The sequence below is a fragment of the Orycteropus afer genome, unplaced genomic scaffold (genome assembly GCF_000298275.1).
Source record: "Orycteropus afer afer isolate SDZICR_OR568_19922 unplaced genomic scaffold, OryAfe1.0 scaffold00026, whole genome shotgun sequence".
In the NCBI taxonomy this organism is placed as follows: Eukaryota; Metazoa; Chordata; class Mammalia; order Tubulidentata; family Orycteropodidae; genus Orycteropus; species Orycteropus afer.
The window spans coordinates 15,289,928-15,313,766 of record NW_006921613.1 but is presented as its reverse complement, the minus strand read 5'-3'; the positions used below and the strand labels follow the sequence as shown (position 1 = coordinate 15,313,766).

General features: G+C 40.6%; 1 protein-coding gene across 1 annotated transcript in view; it reads left to right on the top strand.

Annotated features, from left to right (window-relative positions):
• Positions 1–4,256: 4,256 nt before the first annotated feature.
• SPATA5L1 (spermatogenesis associated 5 like 1) overlaps positions 4,257–23,839 on the top strand; it is a 20,058-nt gene continuing 475 nt past the window's right edge. The window contains exons 1-7 of the mRNA XM_042783683.1: positions 4,257–5,351; positions 7,613–7,798; positions 14,178–14,336; positions 18,281–18,490; positions 19,431–19,655; positions 21,234–21,368; positions 22,079–22,204. Coding sequence (XP_042639617.1) covers positions 4,257–5,351; positions 7,613–7,798; positions 14,178–14,336; positions 18,281–18,490; positions 19,431–19,655; positions 21,234–21,368; positions 22,079–22,204 — 2,136 coding nt within the window. The remainder of the gene's footprint in view (positions 5,352–7,612; positions 7,799–14,177; positions 14,337–18,280; positions 18,491–19,430; positions 19,656–21,233; positions 21,369–22,078; positions 22,205–23,839) is intronic.

Sequence of the window (23,839 nt, the reverse complement as noted above, 5' to 3'; positions counted from 1 at the left end):
TAAAGAGGAAAAATTTTGAAGAATAAATTTAACCATGTACTATTTGGGGGAACTTTTATTACACATTTTAAAATAAGAAGATCTGTTTGACTTGATATATCTGCATGAACATGTTGAGATGAAAGTACTTGCAAACCATGCTTTTTCAAGTGTGGTTAAATAAATCTCAATAGTTATCTGGTACAAATCATAATCACCACTAATGTTCATGTATATTAAATTCGAATATAACATGAGCCTGGAAACACAGGAAAGATAGCATTCATCGATCCATGGATTGTTAGTACTACTGGCTTAACCAAATATTTTCTTTATAGCTTCCATAATTATGGTGTTTCATACCTTGAGATATAATATTTAGTATATAATATTACTGATGCTGGAGACACCAATATATGGTTTAATAGTTATTCTAAAACAGGAACAGGTTCCAATTATTTTGAATTCTAGACATAATGCTAACCAAGAATGTTTACAGTTAATCTAAGGCAGATTCTAATTTTCAGTGTCTCAATTGAAATTAAGAAAAAACTATTTGTTAAATCAATTCAGGAAAATCTCAAAAGAGGATAATGTGTTTTTCAGGGTTATTGAAACAGCTCAAAGTTGGAATTGTGTCTAAGCTATCACAAAATAAATGCAATTTGTTTGGATTTCAATCCACTACCAAATTTTGGATTTGAGGTTAAGTCTCATTTTGATATTTAATACAGCAAAAACAATTTAACTTGCAATCTGAGTTGTGTATGGCCTAATGTAATGTGGAAATTGTGTTAAAATAAGTAAATTACTATGTAGAGAGAACATGAGTGTTTCATACACTTGGGTGTGAATTTTTGGGAAAAACTAGTGGAAGTCACAGTTGGAACACTTGAAACTCCTAACAGTGCAGTAGTCTTCTGATTACTTGGTTTGGGACTCCCTCTAGTGTTCAACCTTTTGGTGCTCTGATTGGTACTCCGGTTCATAGAATTACCAAATTTTGGATCGTATTAAAAACAAAACACACAAAATACAAAAGAACCATCTAATTGTTAGAGTAGTTTTCCAACAGGAGAAAACTATGTCATTGAATGGTATGTTAAATGTGGAGTTAAAATGGTTGAAATAATGGTGTTGCATATAGTCTGCCTTAAAAAGAGAAGTAGATTCTGCTGGCTGACTGGACAGGCCAGTTACAGTAACAGTTCTGCTAGGAGTGAGTAGGTAAGGATGAAGGCCAGAACAGGACTCCTGGTTGTTTTTGTTTGCAATGTAAGGGGAAGACTGGACCTTTTAGGAAGAGTGTGAAGTATTTCCTGGGCACATGAGTTCTACAAGGTCAGAGAATTCTAGTTTGACCTTGTGTAGTGGGTTGAATTGTATAATCAAAAAAGATATATTTAGGTTTACCTGGAACCTCAGAACATGACATTCTGGAAATAGGGTCTGTGCAGAGGTAACTAATTAATATGGGGACATATTGGATTAGTTTGGGTATTAAATCCAATGACTAAACCAAAAAAACCAAACCCACTGCCATCGAGTGTATTCCAACTCATGGCGACCTCCATTGAGTTTCTGAGGCAGCAAATCTTTATGGAAGTAGAGTGCCTGGTCTTCTTTCTGCAGAGTGGCTGGTGGGTCTGAACTGCCAGACTTCTGGTTAGCAGTCAAATGTTTTTGGCACTGTGCCACCAGAGCTCCTAAATACAATGACTGGTGTCCTTATAAGAAAGCCATGGGAAGATACACAGGAAAGGTTATGTGATGACAGAGACAGATATAGGGGTGGTACAGCTATAAGCCACCAAATGCCAAGGATTTCTGGAAGCCACCAGGAGCTAGGATAGAGGCATGGAACAGATTCCCACCTAGAAGGAAGCATGGCCCTAACACCTTAATTGTGGACTTCTATTCTCCAGAAGGAGCTCTGGTAGCATAGTGGCTAAAGCACTTGACTGCTAACCAGACGGCTGGCGGTTCAAACCCACCAGCCACTCCTCGGAAGGAAGGTTGGGCGATCCTACTTCCTAGTGATACTGCCTCGGAAACCCAAGGAGGGGCCACTATGAGTCGACGGCACATAACAACAGCCTCCAGAACTATGAGAGAATAAATATATATTGATTTAAGACACCTAGTGTGAAGTTAATTTGTTATGGCAGCCCTTGGAAATTAATACACTTTGTATAAAGTTAAGGAGCTGTGGTAGCACAGTGACTAAGGCATCTGACTGCTAACCAGAAGGCTGGTGGTTCAAACTCACTGGGCACTCCACAGAAACATGACTCGGCAATCTATTTCCATAAAGATTTATTGCCTTGGAAGCCCAATGGGGGTCGCTATGAGTCAGAATCAACTCGATGGCAGTGGGTTTGATTTTTGATTTGTATAAAGTCAGGGGCTATGGTGGCACAGTGGTTAAGGCATTCAATTGCTAACAAAATGGTTCAAATCCACCAGCTGCTTGGTGGGAAAAAGATGAGGTAGTCTGCTTCCATAAACGTTGTTGTTATGTGCCGTCGAGTCAGACCCGAATCATAGCGGTCCCACCTTGGGTTTTCGAGGCAGTATCACTACAGAAGTAGATTGCCTAACCTTCCTTCCGAGGAGTGGCTGGTGGGTTTGAACTGCCAGCCTTCTGGTTAGCAGTCAAGTGCCTTAGGCACTGCACTACCAGAGCTCCTTTCGTAAAATTACAGCCTTGGAAATCCCATGGGGGAGTTCTACTCTGTCCTATTTGGTCACTATGAGTCAGAATTGACTTGATGACAGTGGGTTTAGGTTTTTTTTTTTTTTTGTATAAATTCAACCTCTGACAAACCCAAAGTAACATGTAGTTTCTTCCATGTCATATCCATAAAATCTCAGCCTCCACCTCAGTTGTTTTAAACCAACGCAGAACACTGTAAACTTGATTTAACTTTATTTGCCTATGTTTTGCACCAGTTGGCTTTGGTTATGCCTCTCGGTTCTACCTTATAAAAAAATCTCCTACCACTTCCACATGACCATATTGAAAAGTGAGAGGAAGCCTCTTACGTTCACTCCCGTAACTTTTACCTTCAGGTCAGTTCTGTACTGTAGCATATAGAAATCTACCAGCTCTTTTATATGACAGCCCTTTACATATTTAAGAACATATTGCTTATTAAATCTCCTTTTTTTCTATATCCTCAAAACTTTTTGGAACCTGAAATAAGTGATCTACGTAAGTGGAAGTACAGGCATCATGACAGAGTATTTTGATGGACATTTCAGTCACAGCTTTAGGGGTCAGTAAAAATAATGGTTTATTTCAGAAAATGTAAAACTGTTAATGAAAAGTCTTAAGACCAAAAAAAAAAAAAAAATGCCAGTGAAATTAACAGAAGAAAATAACACACACTGCCCTCAAGTCGGATCCGACTCAAAGTGACCTCTCCTTGGGTTTCCGAGGCAGTATCACTCCAGAATTAGATTGCCCAACCTTCCTTCCAAGGAGTGGCTGGTGGATTTGAACCGCCAGCCTTCTGGTTAGCAGTCAGATGCCTTAGGCACTATGCCACCAGAGCTCCCAAAATAGAAACTGACTTATTTTGGGTGGCCTACCCATTTCAGGGGGAGCTCTGGTAGCATAATGCCTAAGGCCTTTCACTGCTATCTAGGCTGGCGGTTCAAACCCACCAGCCACTCCTCGGAAGGAAGGTTGGGCAATCTACTTCCATAGTGATACTGCCTGGGAAGCCCAAAGAGGGGTCGCTATGAGTCGGTCGGACTCGACAGCACATAACAACACCTATTTTAGGACCTCCTGCTGCTGCTACTACTTGATTCCAGTTGTTCCAGCATAGGAGTCGGAAAGGTACAACACAGACCAGATAAGTTACTGTGGAGTCCATAAGTCTGTAAGTGTCCGCCCTGAAGTCTGAATAGAATGAGACCGGAATTCGCATTGATCTTAAGATCCTAGATCAAACAGTACTAGCCACTGAGAGGGCACCACTACACAGTTTGCCACATGCTTAATAAGCTAGTGAAGTTAGCTTACGCTACCTCCCAGACACCTGCACTGAAAACCCTCTGTGGGATGGAGTACTCGGTTTAACCCAAGCGGACATCACCACGACACACCAGACGTTGGCCTTTGGTAACCCACTAAGCTGCGAGCAACCCACCGCCTTCTCTAACGCATGCGCGTAACCTGTTTCCGGCAGAAGAGCTGGTGTGCCGGCCTTTCGGGCCCGGGTGGAATTCCTGCCCCACTGTCTTCTGCCTCTAGGGCTTAGTGTGCAATGGCTCGGGACTCGGGTCCTTTCTCTGAAGGGCCGCTCTTACAGTTGCTACCCTTAGACGCTAAAGACCGAGGAACACAGCGTTGCCGCCTAGGCCCGGCCGCCCTCCGTGCCTTGGGCGCGCACTTGGGTTCGGCCGTGAAGATCTTCCTGCCCGACGGCGGCTCCTGCCTCTGCACCGCCTGGCCGCGGCAAGACGGAGCTGACGGTTTTGTGCAGCTGGACCTGCAGTGCGCGACTCCCGGGGCGGCACTGGAGGTGCCAGGGCCTAGGGGGAGCCTAAGCCTGAGCCGCCTGAGCCTGGTGCCCTGCCCGCCCCTGCGGCGCCTCACCGTGTGGGCGGTATTGCGGGAGCAGGCGGATGCGCCCTGGGACTTGAGTCCAACTGGGGTGTTGGAGGCGGCGCAAGAGCTGCTGCGGAACCGACCTGTCTCTCGGGGCCACGTGGTTGCTGCTCCGCCAGATGCTCCAGGTCCCTTGGCCACCCTGCACATAGTCGGCGGGACACCCAGTCCGGATTCGGCCGGATTGGTCACCCCTCGGACCCGGATAGTCCTCAGCGGGACGCCCCCATTGGAAGCAGAGCCGCAGTCTGAGGTGCCCCTGGGTGGCCTATCGGAAGCAGCCGCCTCTCTACGGGAGCTCCTCTGCCTGCCGCTCCGCTACCCTCGCGCCCTGGCAGCGCTGGGTCTAGCCGTGCCCCGTGGGGTGCTCCTGGCGGGACCCCCTGGAGTGGGCAAGACCCAGCTGGTGCGGGCCGTGGCCCAGGAGGCGGGTGCAGAGCTGCTGGCCGTGAGCGCTCCCGCGCTGCAGGGCGCTCGACCCGGGGAGACCGAGGAGAACGTACGGCGGATCTTCCAGCGCGCCCAGGAGCTAGCCAGTCGCCGACCCAGCCTCCTTTTCCTGGATGAGGTGGACGCCCTGTGCCCGCGGCGGGGCGGCCCCCATCGAGCCCCCGAAAGCCGTGTGGTGGCCCAGGTGTTAACGCTACTGGATGTCATCAATGGGGACCGCGAGGTGGTGGTTGTGGGAGCCACCAATCGGCCGGATGCGCTAGACCCAGCGCTGCGGAGACCGGGGAGATTTGACAGAGAGGTGAATAAGCGTGACCAGTTAACCCATTGTCCCTGGAACCTTGGTTGGCTGCCCTGAGGCATTTCCACTTAAGTTTGGAAGTTGGTGGGGGAGGAGTGGGGCACTTTGTAATGCCGAGAACTCATTCTCTGGCCTAATAAGTTCTGAGAGTCAGGACTAGTTTTTCCCCAAGACTCAAACTGTCTGTTAGAGATTAGTTTTACTGTACATGCCCTGAAGATGAGTATGTACTTATTAGCATAATCAGTTATGCTAATTTTAAAGGGAACTAGATTGGCTACAAGCATATTTAACTCGAATAGAGTTGGAATGGGAACTTATAGTAGGAGAGCTTTAAGAGTAAGAAATAAAAAGGGGGAGAGCAGTGAAGATGTAAGTTAAAGCACGCATTAACTCTATTCCACAATTGAAAAAAATATCCACAATTTTCCTCAGGGTTGCCAGGGAGGTTAACTATTCAAAGCCACCCCCACCCCCTTTTTAATGAGCTTTGATCTTTAATTATTCCTGTTTGCTTTTAAATAGTTTGGTTATTTGAAGTGATGTTTGAACTTTGTGGTAGGATTCTAAACAACCTAATGAAGACTGCATACTTTGATCTTAGTCTGTCAAGGACTTGAGTGAATTCCTTGTGCCATTTGTCTGCTGAATAAACAAGGATCTAGATTATCTGATTTACTCTTCTGGCCTTATCTCTGCCTTTTAGAATGCAATAGGTTCTTGAAAATAACAAATAAGAATTTAAGTGCAATATATAGTTGTCATTGTGTAGCTTTGTGGCCAGTATTGTTAGGACCCATGCTCTGGTAGCATAGTGCCTAAGGCACTTGACTGCTAACCAGAAGGCTGGAGGTTCAAACCCACCAGCCACTCATCTGAAGGAAGGTTGGGCAATCTACTTCCATAGTGATACTGCTTCGGAAACCCAAGGAAGATGGGTCACTATGAATTGGGTCTAACTCAATGGCACATAACAACAACAACATCAAGTTGCTGTCAACCCTTAGCAACCCTGTGTACAACAAAACAAAACACTGCTCAGTGCTGCGCCATCCTCACTGTTGTTGCCATGATTGAGCTCATTGTCACAGCCACTGTGTTAATCCATCTCAAGGGTCTTCCCCTTTTTGCTGACTCTCTACCTAGCAAGCTGACTTTCCACAGGTACTGGTCCCTTCTGACAATAAGACCAAAGTATGAGAGACAAGAGTTTGGCCATTGTCACTTCAAGGAGTGTGTTCTCTGTACTTCCTCCAAAACAAGTTTGTTCGCTTTTCTAGCTGTCCATGGTACATTCAGTATTCTTCACCAACACAATTCCGTTCTTCGCTCTTCCTTATTCATTGTCCAACTCTCACATTACATGTGAGGCTATTGAAAATACCATGGATTGGGTCAGGTGCACCTTAGTCTTCAAAGTGACATAGTTGCTCTTAAACGCTTTAAAGAGGTGTTTTTGCAGTGTATTTGCCCAATGCTAAACATATGAGTCGGGGCCGACTCGACGGCACATAACAACAACAACAACAACATACATCGTTTGCTGCTTCCATAGGTGTTGATTATGGATCTCAGTAAAGTGAAATTCTTGACAGCTTCAGTCTTTATTAATTTATCATGATGTTGCTTATAGGTCCAGTTGTGAGGATTTTTGTTTTCTCTGTGTTGAGGTGTAATCCGTACTGAAGGCTGTAGTCTTTGATCTTCATCAGTAAGTGCTTCAAGACTTTTTCACTTTCAGCACCCAAGTTGTGTCATCTGCATATTGCAGATTGTTAATGAGTGTTCCTCCAATCCGGATACTGCATGATGTTCTCCATATAGTCCAGTTTCTTGGATTATTTGCTCAGCATACAGACTGAATAAGTATAGTGAAAGGATACAACCCTGATACACACCTTTCCTGATTTTAAATCGTTTAGTATCCCCTTATTCTGTTTGAAGGACTGCCTCTTGGTCTGTGTACAGGTTCCTCATGAGCACAATGAAGTGTGAAGTGTACTGAAATTCCCATTCCTTGCAGTGTTTTCCATAATTTGTTATGATCCATATAGTCGAATACCTTTGCATAGCCAATAAAACACAGGTAAACATCTTTCTGGTATTTGCTTTTAGGATCTGGGCTATGCTCTGAAGTGCAAGTACTAGTTCCAGAAGGGCTCTTAAATTATTGCATGTATTTGTGAGGATAAAAATACATAAATTTTAAAACTGACTAAGCTTTAATTTCTCTCTCTTTCTCTTACTGGCTTTGCAAATAGGTTGTCATCGGGTCTCCCACACTGAAACAAAGAGAGGCAATTCTGCAAGTGATTACCTCAAAGATGCCTGTCTCCAGTCTTGTTGATTTGGGTCGTCTTGCAGAAATGTCAGTTGGCTATGTTGGTGCAGATTTGACAGCACTTTGTAGAGAGGCTGCCTTGCATGCTATGCTTCGTAGTGACAAGGTAAGAAGAATTAGTGTATGACCATCTACCCATTTGAATCCCCATGAGTTGGAATTGACTTGTTGGCAACTGGTTTTGCTTTTTGGTTTACCCATATTAATCTTTTAATAATGTAACAAATTAAATTTAGGATTGAAAAAGTGATAAGTGAACTTTGATAGTTTTGAAGCTATTTTTAATACATATTTTTACATCTAAACTCTATATAAATAATTATATGGTCAGTGACTGCAACACCCCCAGAAATGGTCTCACACTCCATCTTGTTTAGCCATGCTTATAAGAAACTGCAAGCCATTCTCCTTCTCCCTCCCTGTCACATTTGGATCATTTTCCCTCTGTCAGGTATTAATACGTCCTTAGGTTAGCCCTGGGCAATTAAGTGCCCTAACTGGCAGTGTTTTTATCAGAGCAAACACAAGTGGTTTGAAAGCCCTGCCCACTGCCTAGGATCCAGTGCCTCTGAGTCTGAAACCGGTCATGTAGCCTTCCAGTCCTCAATACCCCAGACTCAGGTATAACTATTCCCCTGTGCATACTTTCCTTTCATTGACTGTCTTGTAAATCTTCTCTTTCTCTCTCTCTTTTCCCCTTTCCCTTCTCCCTCCCACCCCCTTTGATTCTCTTTTTTCCTATTCTAAATAAAGCTAATGCTGGTAGACATCCCTGGGCAGATTTTTTGGTTTCTCCAAATCTATCCAAAGAGAAATTCCAAATTCCCTGAGAAATTATCATAACAATGATAAATGATTGAAAGCAGGAATAAAGGACTGAGTCCTCCAAGTCTGTTGTTGTTATGTGCTTTCCAGTTGACTCACAGCGACCCCCTCCTTGGGTTTCCAAGGCAGTATCACTACTGAAGTAGATTGCCCAACCTTCTTTCCCAGGAGTGGTTGGTGGGTTTGAACCTCCAGCCTTCCAGTTAGCCGTCAAGTGCCTTAGGCACTACGCCACCAGAGCTGCCATCCTCCAAGTCTACCCAGTGAATATTTTCCCTGCTCCCTTTGTAACATCCTAGAGTTGAAGCCAGCAGTTCCCAGAACAGCCATGGAAAAAGCCGTGGCCCCAGAAGAATCAATATTTTTTTCTTTTTAAATAATTTCAGACTTAGATTCTGCAGATGTTAACATTTTGCTACTTTGCTTTGTTATTCTCTCTTCATGTGTATATGTATACATTTCTGAGACAATTGCAAATATGCTTCAGCCATAATGCTGCTTTCCCTTTGAAAATGTAAGGTTGTATTTCCTAAAAACTTTCTGCTACACAATTACAGTACAATGATAAAAATGAGAGGATTAACACTGATATGATACTTTCACCTAATCTACGTAGACCTTATCCAAATTTCACCATTTGTCCCACTGATTTCCTTATAGCAAAACTTAAAAAAAAAAAAAAAAAGTTTTCTTGTCTAGCATTACATATTGCAGTTAGTTGTCACAATTTCTTAGTTTTCTTTAATCTGGAACTGTTCTTCAGTCTTTTTTTTTCATGACCACAACTTTTTAAGAGTATAGGTTAGTTATTAGGTAAGATATTCTTTGATTTGGGTTTGACTGATCTTGATTCAGGTTTTGCATTTTTTTGCAAGAATATCACAGAAAATCCTGTGTTCTTCTCATTGTATCCGTCAGGTAGCACATGGTATCTATTTATCCTGTTGCTGGTGAAATTAATCACTATGTTCCTGGTGATATCTGTGAGATTTCTCCATTGTCAAGATATTGTTTTTCCCTTTGCTATTTATAAGTACCTTGGTGGGGGAAAAAACCCTTCTAATCCTAGAGAAGATCACATATCTGGAATTTTATTTAAAATTGTCTTTTGACATTCATGTCTTTAATTCATGACTACCTTTCTTAAAAGTATTCATGGTACTAGCCTTTTTCAGTATATCCTAAAAATACTAGGACATTTGTAATATTTAGAATTATAAATAGTACTAGTTGAAACTAGCACTATTATTATTTTTAACTATTATAAATTCTAGTCTATTGATTAGAGAATCAGGTCATGTATGTAATTAGTAGTAGCTCTGGCGGCGTAGTGCCTAAGGCATTTGACTGGTAACCAGAAGAATCACCCACCAGCCACTCCTCAGAAGGCAGATTGGGCAATCTACTTCCATAGAGATACCTCCTCGGAAACCCAAGCCTTAAACTCCTTTAGGGAAAAAAACAATAATTTTAGCAGGCTGAGGATTCTGGGCATAGTTTGTAATCTCAATTATAATTAAAATTGCCCTCTGCTCTTGTGGCATAGTGCCTAAAGCATGTGACTGGTAACCAGAAGGCTGGTGGTTCAAACCAGCAGCCAGTCCTTAGAAGGAAGGGTGGGCAATCTACTTCTGTAGTGATACTGCCTTGGAAACCCAAAGAGGGGTAGCTATGAGTTGGTTCCCACTCGGCAGCAGTGAGTTGGGTTTTTGTTTTTTTGCTCTGCTCTTGTGATTTAAAAAACCCAATCTCAAACTTATTTAAAAAGGATAATTTATCATTCTAAATGTTGAAAACCTTATTACCTAGATATCTCACATCCTCACTTCTTTTTTCTTTACTTTTACGCTGAAGGTGAGGAAGAGTTACATGACGTTCTAATTCTTCATCGTCTAGGTTCAGAACCAGTGCCAGAATACAGCTTTTGGGGGGGAGAAAGAGAGTACCAGGAGTAGAGAAAGGAAATTTACATTTAGGATTCCCTCTGCTTTGAAGTTCCAGGTTTGACCCTTAAGCACCTCTGGCTTAGGGAGAGGAGGACCAATCAGCAGCTGCCGTCCTAGGGTGGAGCCCACTGCCGCTTCAGGAGGGGCCTGCCAGGGGTATTCCTACAGGTGATGACTGAGCTCAGAAACATCCCAGGGGAAGTGGAAGGAAGAAAGGCAAACAGGAAGAAGGGACAGAGGCATCTGGGAAGGTATTGGCTCCATCTTTTTCTTTTTTCCCCACACTAGGTGGTGTAGTGCCTAAGGCATTTGACTGGCTGTTCAAACCCCACAGTAGCCACTCCTCAGAAGGAAGATTGGGCAATCTACTTCCGTAGTGATACTGCCTGGGAAACCCAAGGAGGGGGTCTATGAGTTGCATCCGACTCAATGGCAATACCCATCATCATCATCATCATCATCAAGCAGCTGAGGGGCTGCTGCTGCCTCTGTGTGTGCCAGGGCAGAAAGGGAGACAGTAAAATGTATTAAATTTTTGGGGAAGTGTTCCTATTACAGGATTAAAAATACAGCTTAACACATACCCACATTTATACACAAGAAAGAATTTTGTTTACATGAAAGGTTTGTCATGAGAATCAAATGCAATAATGTGTATACAAGTGATCTTGAACTATAAAAGATTTTTAATTGTTAATTGGTATTACCTAAAAATTCATTAATACTCAGGTTCCTAAGAGCTAATATTGCTAGCCAATTTTTTTTTTAAAAAGCTGATTTCTTATAATTGTGTGTGTGTGTGTGTGTTTGCGAAATTAAATGACAGACTAGTATAAAGAAGGTAAAAATTGCTAAAATTTCACTTGGAGATTACAATGGTTAACATTTTGTTTGGAATGCTGGTCAAGATAGCTCTATACATATATATTAACTTTTTAACCTTATATAAATGGGATAAAATAATTTGTTATTAAAAATGTGAATTTATGAAAAACTTAACGATACAGATGGAATAAAGCTTTCAGGACATTCATTTGCTGATATGGCACAAGTCAAAATGAGAATGTAAACATCCATTAATCAGAAAGTGGAATGTACAAAGTGTGAATCTAGGAAAGTAAGAAGTCATCAAAATGAAATGAAAAGCATAAAGATCAATATCCTAATCATTAGTGGACTGAAATGGACTAGTATTGGTCATTTTGAATTGGACAGACATATGATGTACTATGCTAAAAATGACAAATTGGAAAGGAATGGTGTCATATTCATCGTCAAAAGGAACATTTCCAGATCTACCCTGAAGTACAACATTGTAAAAATGGCTTTGTGGAGGCGTCTGACCTCCTCTGCCTTCACAGGGGGAAGGAGAATCAAGATCAATAGCCCAGGTCTGAGGCTTGTGAGGCAGAGGTCAGATGTGCCTGTACACTCCAACTTTTTTACTAATTCTGATTACTAGCTGTCCTCCCATGACACTCTCTACTTTCCTGGGTTTGGTAATCTAGTGCAGTGGCCACACAGAACTCACAAACCATAGTCACAGTTACGGGGGTTTATTAGAGAAGTAAGAGGTTCAGTGCAGGGATCTTGGGTCCAAAGGACACAGTCCACTCTGGCTCTTCTTTCTTGATGGTAGTGAGATCCCTCCTTTCTTCCTTTGTGATGACTCATTTTAAGCCTAGCAAGATGACAAATTGACCAATCCCCGTGTTAGGGTTACATATACCTCATTTGTGTGGTCCCACCCTTAGAAGGGTGCTATGCACCTTACTTATATTATTAGCAAGCTGTCCATTCCTCTTTGTGGTACACCTCACATTTGCATACTCCCACCCACTCATCTGTTGGGAGTCAAAGACCATGGCTGGAAGGGTCATATGAAGGAATTCACTGAATTGCAAATCCTGCTAGTGATAGGATAATATCCATATGCCTGTAAGGAAGACCAGTTAATAGGAGTATTACTCAAATTTACACACCAACCACTAATGCCAAAGATGAAGAAATTGAAAGTTTTTACCAACTTCTGCAGTCTGAAATTGATCAAGCATGCAATCAGATTGCATTGATAATTACTGGTGATTGGAATGTGAAATCTGGAAACAAGTAGTGTTAATAGTTGGAAAATACAGCCTTGGTGATAGAAATGACACTGAATATCACATGATAGAATTTTGCAAGACCAAAGACTTCAGTGCAAATACATCCTGTCAACATAAAGAACAACTATGCACATAGACCTCACCAGATGAAATAATGCAGGAAGAAAATCTACATCTGTGGAAGGAGAGGAGGGAGAACCTCCATATGGTCAGAACAAGGGTGGGGGCCGACTATAGAACAGACCACCAATTGCTAATTTGTAAATTCAAGTTGAAGCGGAAGAAAATTGAAAGTCCAGCAGAACCAGAGTACAACCTTGAGTATATCCCACCTGTTTTAGAGACCATCTCAAGAATAAATTTGATGCCTCGAACACTAATGACTGAAGACCAGACAAGTCATGGACATCATACATGAAAATAAAGATCATTAAAAACACAGGATAGAAAGAAAAGACCAAAATGGATGTCAGAAGAGACTATGAAACTTGCACTTGAAAGTAGAGTAGCTAAGGCAAATAGAAGGAATGATGAAGTAAAGCAGCTGAACAGAAGATTTCAAAGGGTGGCTTGAGAAGACAATTATAGTAAATTATAATTAAACATGCAAAAACCTAGAGTTAGAAAACTAAAAGGTGAGAACATGATCGGCATTTCTCAAGTGGAAAGAACTGAATATAAATTAAAGACTCCAGTTGGAATATTGAAGGATTCTATGGGCAAAATATTGAATGATGAAGGAAGCATGAAAAGAAAATGGAAAAAATACATAGGCCACACCCCAGAAGTCTGTTTCACGATCAACATCTCACAGCAGATTCCATCGTGATTACAATGTCATCATGGGGAATGACTACATCCAGCTGCCAAGCCACTGAGAATGATGGCCCAGCTAAGTTGACCTACAACCGTAACTGCCACAGCACCTAACAATAACAAAATGTTCAGAATTTGTTGTAAGAGAGTAAATCCTTCAATAAATGTAGATGTTAGAAATAAAAATATAAGAAGTTTTTTACTATAACCAAAATTTTGCTTTACTATAGTGAAGGAAGGTTGGGCAGTCTACTTCCGTAGTGATACTGCCTCGGAACCCAAGGAGGGGTTGCTATGAGTTGGATCTGTCTCAATGGCAGTGAGTTTGGTTTTTGGTTCTAAGATCAAGGGAGACCTGGTAGCATAGTGCCTAAGGCATTTGACTGCATACCGGAAGGCTGGCGGTTCAGACCCACTAGCTACTCCTCGGAAGGAAGATGGGGCAATCTACTTCTGTAGTGATACCATCTTGGAAACCCAAGGAGGGGTCACTATGAGTCGGATATGACTCGATGGCAGTAAGTGTGGTTTGGTTTTTATAGTGACCCAAAGAGCTCTGGTGGTGTAGCGGTTAAAGTATTTAGCTGCTAACCAAAAGGTCAGCATTTCAAACCTACCAGCTGCTTCTTGGGAAAAAGATGAGACAGTGTGCTTCCATAAAGATTTACAGCCTTGGAAATCCTATTGGCAGTTCTACTCTGTCCTGAAGGGTTGATATAAGTTGGAATTGACTTGTTAGCAGTGGGTTGTTTTGTTTTAATTTTTGGTTTGTGTTTTTGTTTACATTTTTTAGAATCAAGACAACTCTATGATTGATGAAACAGACTTCCTAGAAGCTTTTAAAAAGATTCAACCCTCATCATTTCGAAGTGTCATTGGATTGATGGACATCAAGCCTATTGGCTGGGAGCAGATTGGGGGTCTTGATGATGTAAAACTGAAGTTAAAACAGGTAAGATAGAAAATTAAGCCAATAGAATATTATCGCTTAGGCGTAGTGCATTTATGATTAAAACAAATTCCATTGAAAATATTTTTGCCACGATCACTGATGAGATCTTAGTATCTGAATCAAATGCTCACTTTCAGTCCTTATTTAACTTGACTTCTGTAGGCATCAAATACTGTTTTCATACTTTTCCACATTGTCCTCTTTTTTTTTTTTGCTTTGTTGTTGTTGTTATGTGCCGTCGAGTCAGACCCAACTCATAGCGACCCCTCCTTGGGTTTCCGAGGCAGTATCATTACTGAGTATCCCCTCAGTATCTTCCTTCTGAGGAGTGGCTGGTGGGTTTGAACCACCAGCCTTCTGGTTAGCAGTCAAGTGCCTTAGGCACTATGCTACCAAAGCTTTTTTTGCTTTAAAAACTGTATAATCTAGAACGAGACAGCACACTCTTTCTGTAATGGCCCAAATAGTAAATACTATTTTACGCTTTGCAGGCTCTCTGGTTTCTGTCATAACTACTCAGCTCTGATGCTGTAGCATAAAAGCATCTGTAGATGTAATTGAATAAATATGGCTGTGTTCCAGTAGCAATTTGTTTATGAACACTGAAATTTGAGTTTCAAATAATTTTTATATGTCACAAGGTTTTTGTTTGAATTTTTTCCCTGTCGTTTAAAAATGTAAAAACTATTTGCCCTGACTTCTGGTCTAAAAGAAGACGGGCACAGTAGAAACTGATAAAAACAAATTATAATGAGCCACTATAGCCTGGATAGCTACTTGATTTGAGTTCTCACAGTGGATGTTGAGGGATGTGCTCCACTGCTGCTGAGTCAGTTCAGACTCATAGCAACCCAGTAGGACAAGGTAGACCTGCCCATAAAAGGCTGTAATCCTTATGGAAGCATACTGTCACATCTTTCTCCCATGGAGTCCCTTAGGTTCAAACTGCTGACCTTTGGTTAGCAGCTGAGAGCTTAACCACTGTGCCACCAGAGCGCCTTTTGTTGAGAGAACCACTTGTTCTGGTTACCTAGTGCCACTCTGACAGGAAACATACCACAAATGGGATGGCCTTAACAAACAGGAGTTTATTCTTACAGTTTGGAGGCTTTAAGTCCAAGTTCAAAGTGCCAGGCTCTAGGGGCTGGGTGAAAGCCCCTCAACCCTGGGGTCCAGCTCTGCCTCCTGCTCCCGGCCCACTGGAGCTAGAGGCGTTTCTTCACTCGGACAGCTGCTGGCTGCTGAGGCTGAGAAGCCCAACATTAACAAGTCAAAAGGCACAGTCCCAATGTTACCAAACCACACCGCAGACCATTAACTTAAGTCCATGCAAGTTCCAAGGTTGGTAGAGCATAGCAGGCTGCTGAGCAACGACACAACTACATGCAGGGTCCAAGCATGCCATAGGCTTGAGACCATTCTCAAAGCTTCTCCTTTTATATAAGAAGCAGCCCACATACCCAAAGGCAGCTACTCAGCTGCTCCCAGTAGATTCCACCATGGAGTTGATTACCAGTCTTATCATGGGGAATACTACCTCCAGCTGCCCAGCCACTCAACCAGGCCTAGCCAAGTTGATATAAACATAACCATCACACCACTCTATATATACTCTTACCAACATTGTAGTTTCAGAAATTGATTTTGCAAATTTACCTAGGGGCAGTCCTACCCTAAGGAAATCGTTTTCTCTAACTGCATACATAGAAGACTGTTGATAGATAAAACCAAAAAAAACAAACTCACTGCCATCGAGTTGATTCGACTCCTAGCAATCCTTCCTTGGGTTTCCGAGGCAGTATCTCTATGTAAATAGATTGCCCAGTCTTCCTTCTGAGGAGTGGCTGGTAGGTTTGAACCGTCAGCCTTCTGGTTAGCAGTCAAATGCCTTAGGCAGTGCCACCAAAGCTCCCTGTGTGTACGTATCAATTATAATTTATTCATCTTAACCAGGAGCTATATCTATAGTCAACACTGGAATACTTGTGTTTGTGGATAAGAACATTTATAATATAACGTCTTTATATGTATTGTCTCATTTGATCCTCACAGAATACAAAAGAGAGATTAGCCACATCTTATTCTTGGAGACACTCTTTCCTTAGCTTTGAGATACTGACTTTTCCTGCCTTTCTGAGCGCTCTTCTCTGCTCTCTTAAATGTTAATGCTCCAAGTTCCTAGGAGTCTTCTCATAGTCTTTGGGTGAGTTCATGATCTTCCCTATGTCCAAGATTTGCAGCTAGCCCTCAGAATTGAGCATCAAAATTATTACTTAGTTGCCGACCTGCTAGATAACTGCCAGTAATCTCAAACTCTGCATAGAAATTCAGCTCATCAACTCCATCCCACACCTGAATTCTTTACCTCTGTGAATACAAAGAGTCACCTTGTCCCCTAAGTCAGAAGCTTATCTTCTAAACTCATAGAGTCATATACATGCACATGACTTCCACTCTAAACTTTGAACTTAGCCCGACATAAAATGCAACTCCATTTTGTCTTTCAAATGTGTCCCCTTTGCACCATCCCAGCTACCTGTGACATATCTAGCTTTATTGATTTTGTAGTCTGAATCATTGCAGGAGACTTGAACTGGTCTCCTTTCTCTAGATTCATTTCCTTCCAATCCAGTCTCCTGGGTGTTGGCTAAAACATTCAAGCCCCATTGTGATCTGACTCCTACCTCCATTACTCTGTGCATCTCCCACCCCTCCCCTCTGTTCTTGCTTACTATCTGAGAAATGAGTTAGATGTGTCATGCTTATTTGTATGTATTATTCCTTCCCCTTGCGATACATTTTTCTGACCTGTCTCCCAGCTAAAATATGTGTACCCAAGGTAAGGGGTCTTACCTATCCCTTTTTATTAGAGAGCCAGTATAGCAGTTATTAAGAGCCGTGCTCTTGAGTTATACTGAGTGCGGTCAGTCTCAGTTCTGCCACCTACTAGCAATGACCAGTCCAGTTGCTGTTGAGTCAGTTCCAACTCATGGTGACTCCATGTACGTCAGAGTAGAACTGTGCTCCATAGGGTCTTCAGTGACTGATTTTTCAGAAGTAGATTGCCAGGCCTTTCTTTCAAGGTACCTTTGGGTGGATTCAAACTCTAACCTTTCAGTTAGCAGCTGAGCATGTTAGCTCTTTGTACCACACAGGGACCATTAACAGTAAGTCCTGGGTAAGTTGCTTATAATAAAACTCAAAGATAATGAGGGCTTATTCACTATTCAGTTAATGTTTATTGAGTGTCTTCTTGGTGAAGGTGTCATCCTAGGTGCTGGGGATTTAGAAATGAATTTTGCTTACATTCTGGCAGGAGCAGAATGACAGACTCAACACAGAAAAATAATAATTTCAGATAACGAATGAGTATGTTTTCTAAAAGCAAAAGATGAACACTCTCATAGAGAATGACTAATGGTGGAAGGGTCTGCTTTTTTAACTAGGGTGGTTAGGGAAGGCCTCTCTAAGAAAATGACATTAGAGCTGAGACCTGAATGTTGAAGAAATAGTTAACACAGAAGTCTTGTGGAGGTGAATACTCCAGACAGAGAGAATAGCAAGTATAAAGATCCTGAGATGGGAACAAACTGGAGTGATTCTGAGGTAGAAAGCATAATGTGCATGGGCCTGGTGGATGGGAGTTGGGTTATGTAAGGCCTTGTAGGTCATATTAAGTATGGAGTTTGGATTTGGATTTTATTCTTATCCTTATGGCAATTCATTGAAGGAATTTAAGCAGGATATGATGTGATCTGACTGAGGTTCTAAGATTACTGACTGCTGTGTGAAGAATGGTCTATGTTTCCAGCTCATATAACAGGTACTTGAGAATTACTGAATGAATGAATGAATGTTCTGATGACATTTAAAATATTTGAATTATTTTGACATTTTATGACTACACTAAAAGAACTGTTCTGTCTCTGTATGTATCTTCATAGAGTGTTGAATGGCCTCTGAAATTCCCTCGAGAATTTGTTAGGATGGGCCTGACACAGCCAAAGGGAGTTCTCCTGTATGGCCCTCCCGGATGTGCGAAAACCACCCTTGTGAGGGCTCTGGCAACTAGCTGCCATTGCTCTTTTGTGTCAGTCAGTGGGGCTGATCTCTTCTCACCTTTTGTTGGAGATTCAGAAAAAATCTTGTCTCAGGTTGGTTGATTTGTTTTTGCCCATGTAGTTAAGTTTATTTCATGTATTATAAACAAATCTTATTTATTTATTTTTTAATAGTTCTTAGTTTTTCTTCCTGATTACAGAAGTTATATATTTGTTTGTAGAAAATACAGGAAAGTGTAAATAAATCTTCCATAATCCCTCTACCCAACAGACCCAAACCTATTGCCAATGAGTGGATTCTGACTCATAGTGACACTATGGGACAGGGTGGAACTACCCCATATGGTTTCCAAAGCTGTAAATCTTTACAGAAGCAAATTGCGTCATCTTTCTGCTGCAGAGTGGCTGGTGGATTCAAACCGCCGACCTCTTGGTTAACAGCCAAGGGCTTTAACCACTATACCACCAGGGCTTTTTATAATCCCTCTACCCAGTGCCTAAGGCATTTGCTAGCCAGAAGGCTGGTGGTTCAAACCCACCAGCCACTCCATGGAAGGAAGACTGGGCGATCTACTTCTGTAAAGATTTACCACCTTGGAAACCCAATGGGGATTGCTGTGAGTCGGTATCGACTCGATGGCTGTGAATTTGAGGTTTTGTTTTTTTGTTCTACCTACTTTTAAGTTAATATTTTGAATTTCCTTTGTCTTTTATATATAATTTTCTTTTTAAGTAAAAAATCAAAGACAAATTATATATATATATATATATATATATATAGCTTTAGTCTACTTTTTAAACTTATTTTTAAAATTTCATAATGTTAAATAATCTTTGAAAATATGATTTTTAACTCCTACATAATATTCCATTGTTCCCTGTTTTATTTATGTATCCTCTAATTATCAGACATTAGAATCTGTCTGTTCTTTTTAAACTTTTTTAAACTATAAGTAATAATGCAAAGAACATACATTTGAGTGAATAAAGCACAACATACAGCTTTTTCATATTCTTACTTTTCTAATAAAAGGTATTTCGACAAGCAAGAGCAAATACTCCAGCGATTGTATTTTTGGATGAAATTGATTCAATCTTGGGATCTCGATCAGTCAGCAAAACAGGATGTAATGTTCAAGAACGAGTTCTTTCTGTTCTCCTGAATGAATTGGATGGTGTTGGACTTAAGACAATAGAGAGAAGAGGAAGTAAATTAATTCAACAGGGTAAATACAAGGAGCTGAAAAAAAATGAAGAGGTACTTATTTTCAGTAATTTATTAGTCATAATACATGAAAAATCTAGGCCAAATGAAATAGAACATGTATACACTGTAGCTTTTTCTATGCTAGATTCATCTTATGGAGGGAATTACATAATTTCAATTTTGCTCTGTTGAGATTTTTACTCTGTTGAGATTTTTACAGAGCTGATCAGAATTGTGATGCTGCTAGTAAAGGCGAAGTACATTTTATAATGTATTATATATGTGTGAAGGTGAATTTTGTTTTTCAGAATTTTCAAAGATTTAGAAACAATTTTATTTATCACTAATGGAGAAGAGATAAAGAAGATGAAATTTATTTGTCAGTGCTAAAGAACCAGTGTTTATCTCTTTTAAAAATTTTTTAGGTAAAATAAAACATAATTATTTTTAATAATTTTAGTAATTGAGAAACTTCCAGTTGTCTTGAGGAATGGTTTTCTTTGGTTATAATGAAGTTAAAATGAATCTGGCATATTCCTTCCTGTTTCTGAGTCACTTCTCCAAATAGAGTTTGTTGTTGTTATATGCTATTGAGTCGGACCCGACTCATAGCAACCCCTTCTTGGATTTTCGAGGAGGTATCACTACAGAAGTAGATTGCCCAACTTGCCTTCCAAGGAGTGGCTGGTGGGTTTGAACTGCCAGCCTTCTGGTTAGCAGTCAAGTGCCTTTGGCACTACACTACCAGAGCTCCTAAATAAGAGTTTAGCATCCTTAAATTATCACTGACATAATTTTTCTTTTCTTTCATTCTTTCCTTGTTCTTATTTTAAAAATTATTCCACAGAAGAGTCTTACAGCTTCTTAGTAACAAAAGCACAGTAAAATTAGAAGGAACCCATGAGGCTATCTAATCAAATCTTCTTTATAATAGAGGAATTACTTCTACAGCATCTGACAGGGGTCGTGCAGCTTCTGCTAACATACTTGCAGATACAGGGAACTCATTACTTGAAAGATCATGACACCAGAGAACGCTCTCACTATTCTGCTAAACACTTTTCTGAGTGCTTAGCTTGAATAAGGTCTTGTTCTGGCTGCTTTTCAACATTCCTTACCTTTAGCCAGAATTTTCAAACATGCAATTGATGTTAATTGTCATATTTCTTCCCTCTGGGAAGAAAGAAGAAAAAAAAAAAAAAGTCAAATAAAGCTCCTTTTAGAGGATATGTTAGTCTAGGCTTTCCATAACTGTGCATTTCCATGTGCCAGTCATATGTTTCTATCTGGAATCTTTTTAAGGAGACCATTTAAGTTACAATCATTAATTGGGGGCTCAGGTCAGTATTCAGGTCGACAAAGAGGTGCTTTCTGCTGTGTGCAAGGCTTTTCATTGTTTCTCATATAGTCTGGAGATAGGTTCCTTTGCCATGCAAACAAAAGGTAGCTCTTTGATTAATTAATTTGGGGTATCTTGATATCAGGAAGGTAGTCTGGATAGGGGGTGGATATCCCAAGCAAAGGATATCCTCCTCTAAAAACAAATAGACCTTCTGATTTGTACTTTTTAAAAGACATGGAATAATTAACACCTTAACATTTTAATTATATTACTTTGTTTTCCCTCAGGTAGAGTTTCAAGAAGTTTTTAATCAAAATGTCATGATTATTGCAGCAACAAATAGACCTGATGCGTTAGATGATGCCTTGTTACGACCTGGCAGGTTAGATAAGATCATTTATATTCCACCTCCAGATCAAAAGGTAATCACTGTACACACATTTACCCTGTGTAAGTGGTCTTAACAGCATACGAGCTCCAAAGGGCTCGGCAGAATCAGATTCCAAACTGGGTATTGGTGTCAACTCTGTCTTACTCACACCAAGTTCTGCATTCTTCCTTGGCTGCTGCCTTCATGAAATCACGATTTTTTGCCGAGTGCCTTGCTTCTTGTTTCAGAAGAACATAAGCCTAAAAGTAAGGAACTTCTCTTACCTCACTGTTGTGCCAGATTCAAAATACTCTTTTGCATCTACTGAATAGTATTTTGCAACTAGAAGGGAGGAATCCTAAGGTTTTGGAGATGACCTGGGTCAGGATTCTTATAGTGGACAGAAATTGTCTGACATTCATATATTTGCTTTTTAAATTATGTCTCATGGTACTATTTGTTTGCAAAAAAGAGAGTCATCCTATCTCTTAAAGAGACCTACGGTTCTCAGTTTGAAAAATGAATTATAAAAGTACTAAAAGTTCTTCGTGATTTCATTAATTATTTTTTATCATTGTCATAAGGGCCACTGTTGAGTTAATGTACTTCTTCAGAAGCAATAAGTGATATTATTTGTTGTTTGATTCTTTATATATATTTCCTGTAATATGATAGAAAATTCTAACTTGAAATGTTTTCATATTATGTCGTGTCTGACATGACTGTTAAAAGATTATAAACATACTGTTTATTTTGCTCTAGGGCAGGCTTTCAATTTTGGAAGTCTGTACAAAAAACATGCCAGTGGGGCCCGATGTTTCTTTAGAAAACCTAGCAGCAGAAACCTGTTTTTTCTCTGGAGCTGATCTTAGGAACCTCTGCACAGAAGTGAGTTAATTAATGAAGAAACTTCTGGTTGAAAATATTTGTTCATTTATTTGGATCTTCATTCACTTGACAGTGTTTATCAAAAGACTTCTGTATGACAGGCACCTTCCCCTCACAGAGTTTACAGATTGGTCGGGGAGACAAGAGCACAAATTGATTACACTGAATTGGGGATTAAATACATGTCTGTTGGGGACGTTTAGAGTGCTGTGAGAGCCCCTGGGGAGGACACCAACCCAGACTTGGGGGCTCGGGGAAGACTTTTGAGAGAGTGGATGAATAAACTGAAACCTAAAGGATGACTAGGGAGTCAGCCAGGCAAAGGGAGGGGAAGGGGAAGTGTCTGAGGCAGAGGGAATAAAATGTGCAGAGGATTGAAGGGAAGAGGTAACATGATGTTATTGAATCAGAAAGTGGAGAATGGCAAAAATAAAGTTGAAGAGGTAAGCGATGGCCAGATCACACAAGTCTCTTATAAGCCACTACTGTAAGATGTTTAGACTTTATTTTGAGGGGAAAATAAGCCATTGTAAGTTTTTCTTTTTCCATAAACTTTTGTTAAATGTACAGAAAATGCATAGATCATAAGGCTATAGCTCATTAAATTAACATAAAATGGACACATTTGTCTGCTCACGACTTGGGTCAAGAAATAGAGCATTTTCAACACCCCAGAAGCTTCCCTTGGGCCCCTTCTCAATCTCAATCCCCTGTCTTCTCCCAAAAGGGAACTATTGTCCTGACTTCCACCACCAGAGATTAGTTTGACCTGTTTTTCAACTTTGTGTAAATGGAACTGTACACTGTATATTCTTTTGTTTCTGCTTTAAGATTGTTTGTGAAGTTCACCCATGGTTTTTGTATAGCAATAGTTCATTCATCTTCATTCCTTTGTATTTTAGTGTATGAATATACTCTACTTACTCATTATTTTGTTTTTGGACATTTGGGTTTCCCCTCTTTTGCTATTATGAATTAATGATTCTGTGAACAATCTTGTACATGTCTCTTGGTGTACATGTGTATGTATTTCTGTATATATGTGTATCACTAAGAGGACAACTGCGGGGCCACAGAGTATGTGTTAGTTCCACTTTAGAAGATACTGCCAAATGGTTTTAAAGAACCAGTGTAACTCTGACCAACAGTATATGAGTTCCGACCGAGTTCTTTCCAACACTTGGTTATTATCATGCTTTTAAATTTTAGCCATTCTGATGGGCTGTATAGTACATTTTATTGATTTATATTCTGCATGAATGTAGTACTGTTATATGTACTGCAAGTATCTTCTTCTAATCTATGTCTCATGTTTTCAATTAATTATCACTTTTGATTTTAATGTAGTCCCATATTCATCTTTTCCTTTATGATCAGTGCTCTGTCCTGTTTAAGAAATCTTTTCTATCTTGTGGTCAGGAAGATATTCTCTCACTTTAAAAAAATATATATGAGTTTGTGGAGCCAGCTGTACTTTGATAAGATCCTGGCAACTCAGTAACAACCCGAGTGCCTGGAAATAAAAATACCCCCTAATAGCCATGGGGGAAAAAAAAAAAATTAATGTATAGGCATAAAATTGATACAAAAATGCAGCTCCTAAAATCCTTTATACTTTTCTCCAGGTGAATAAAA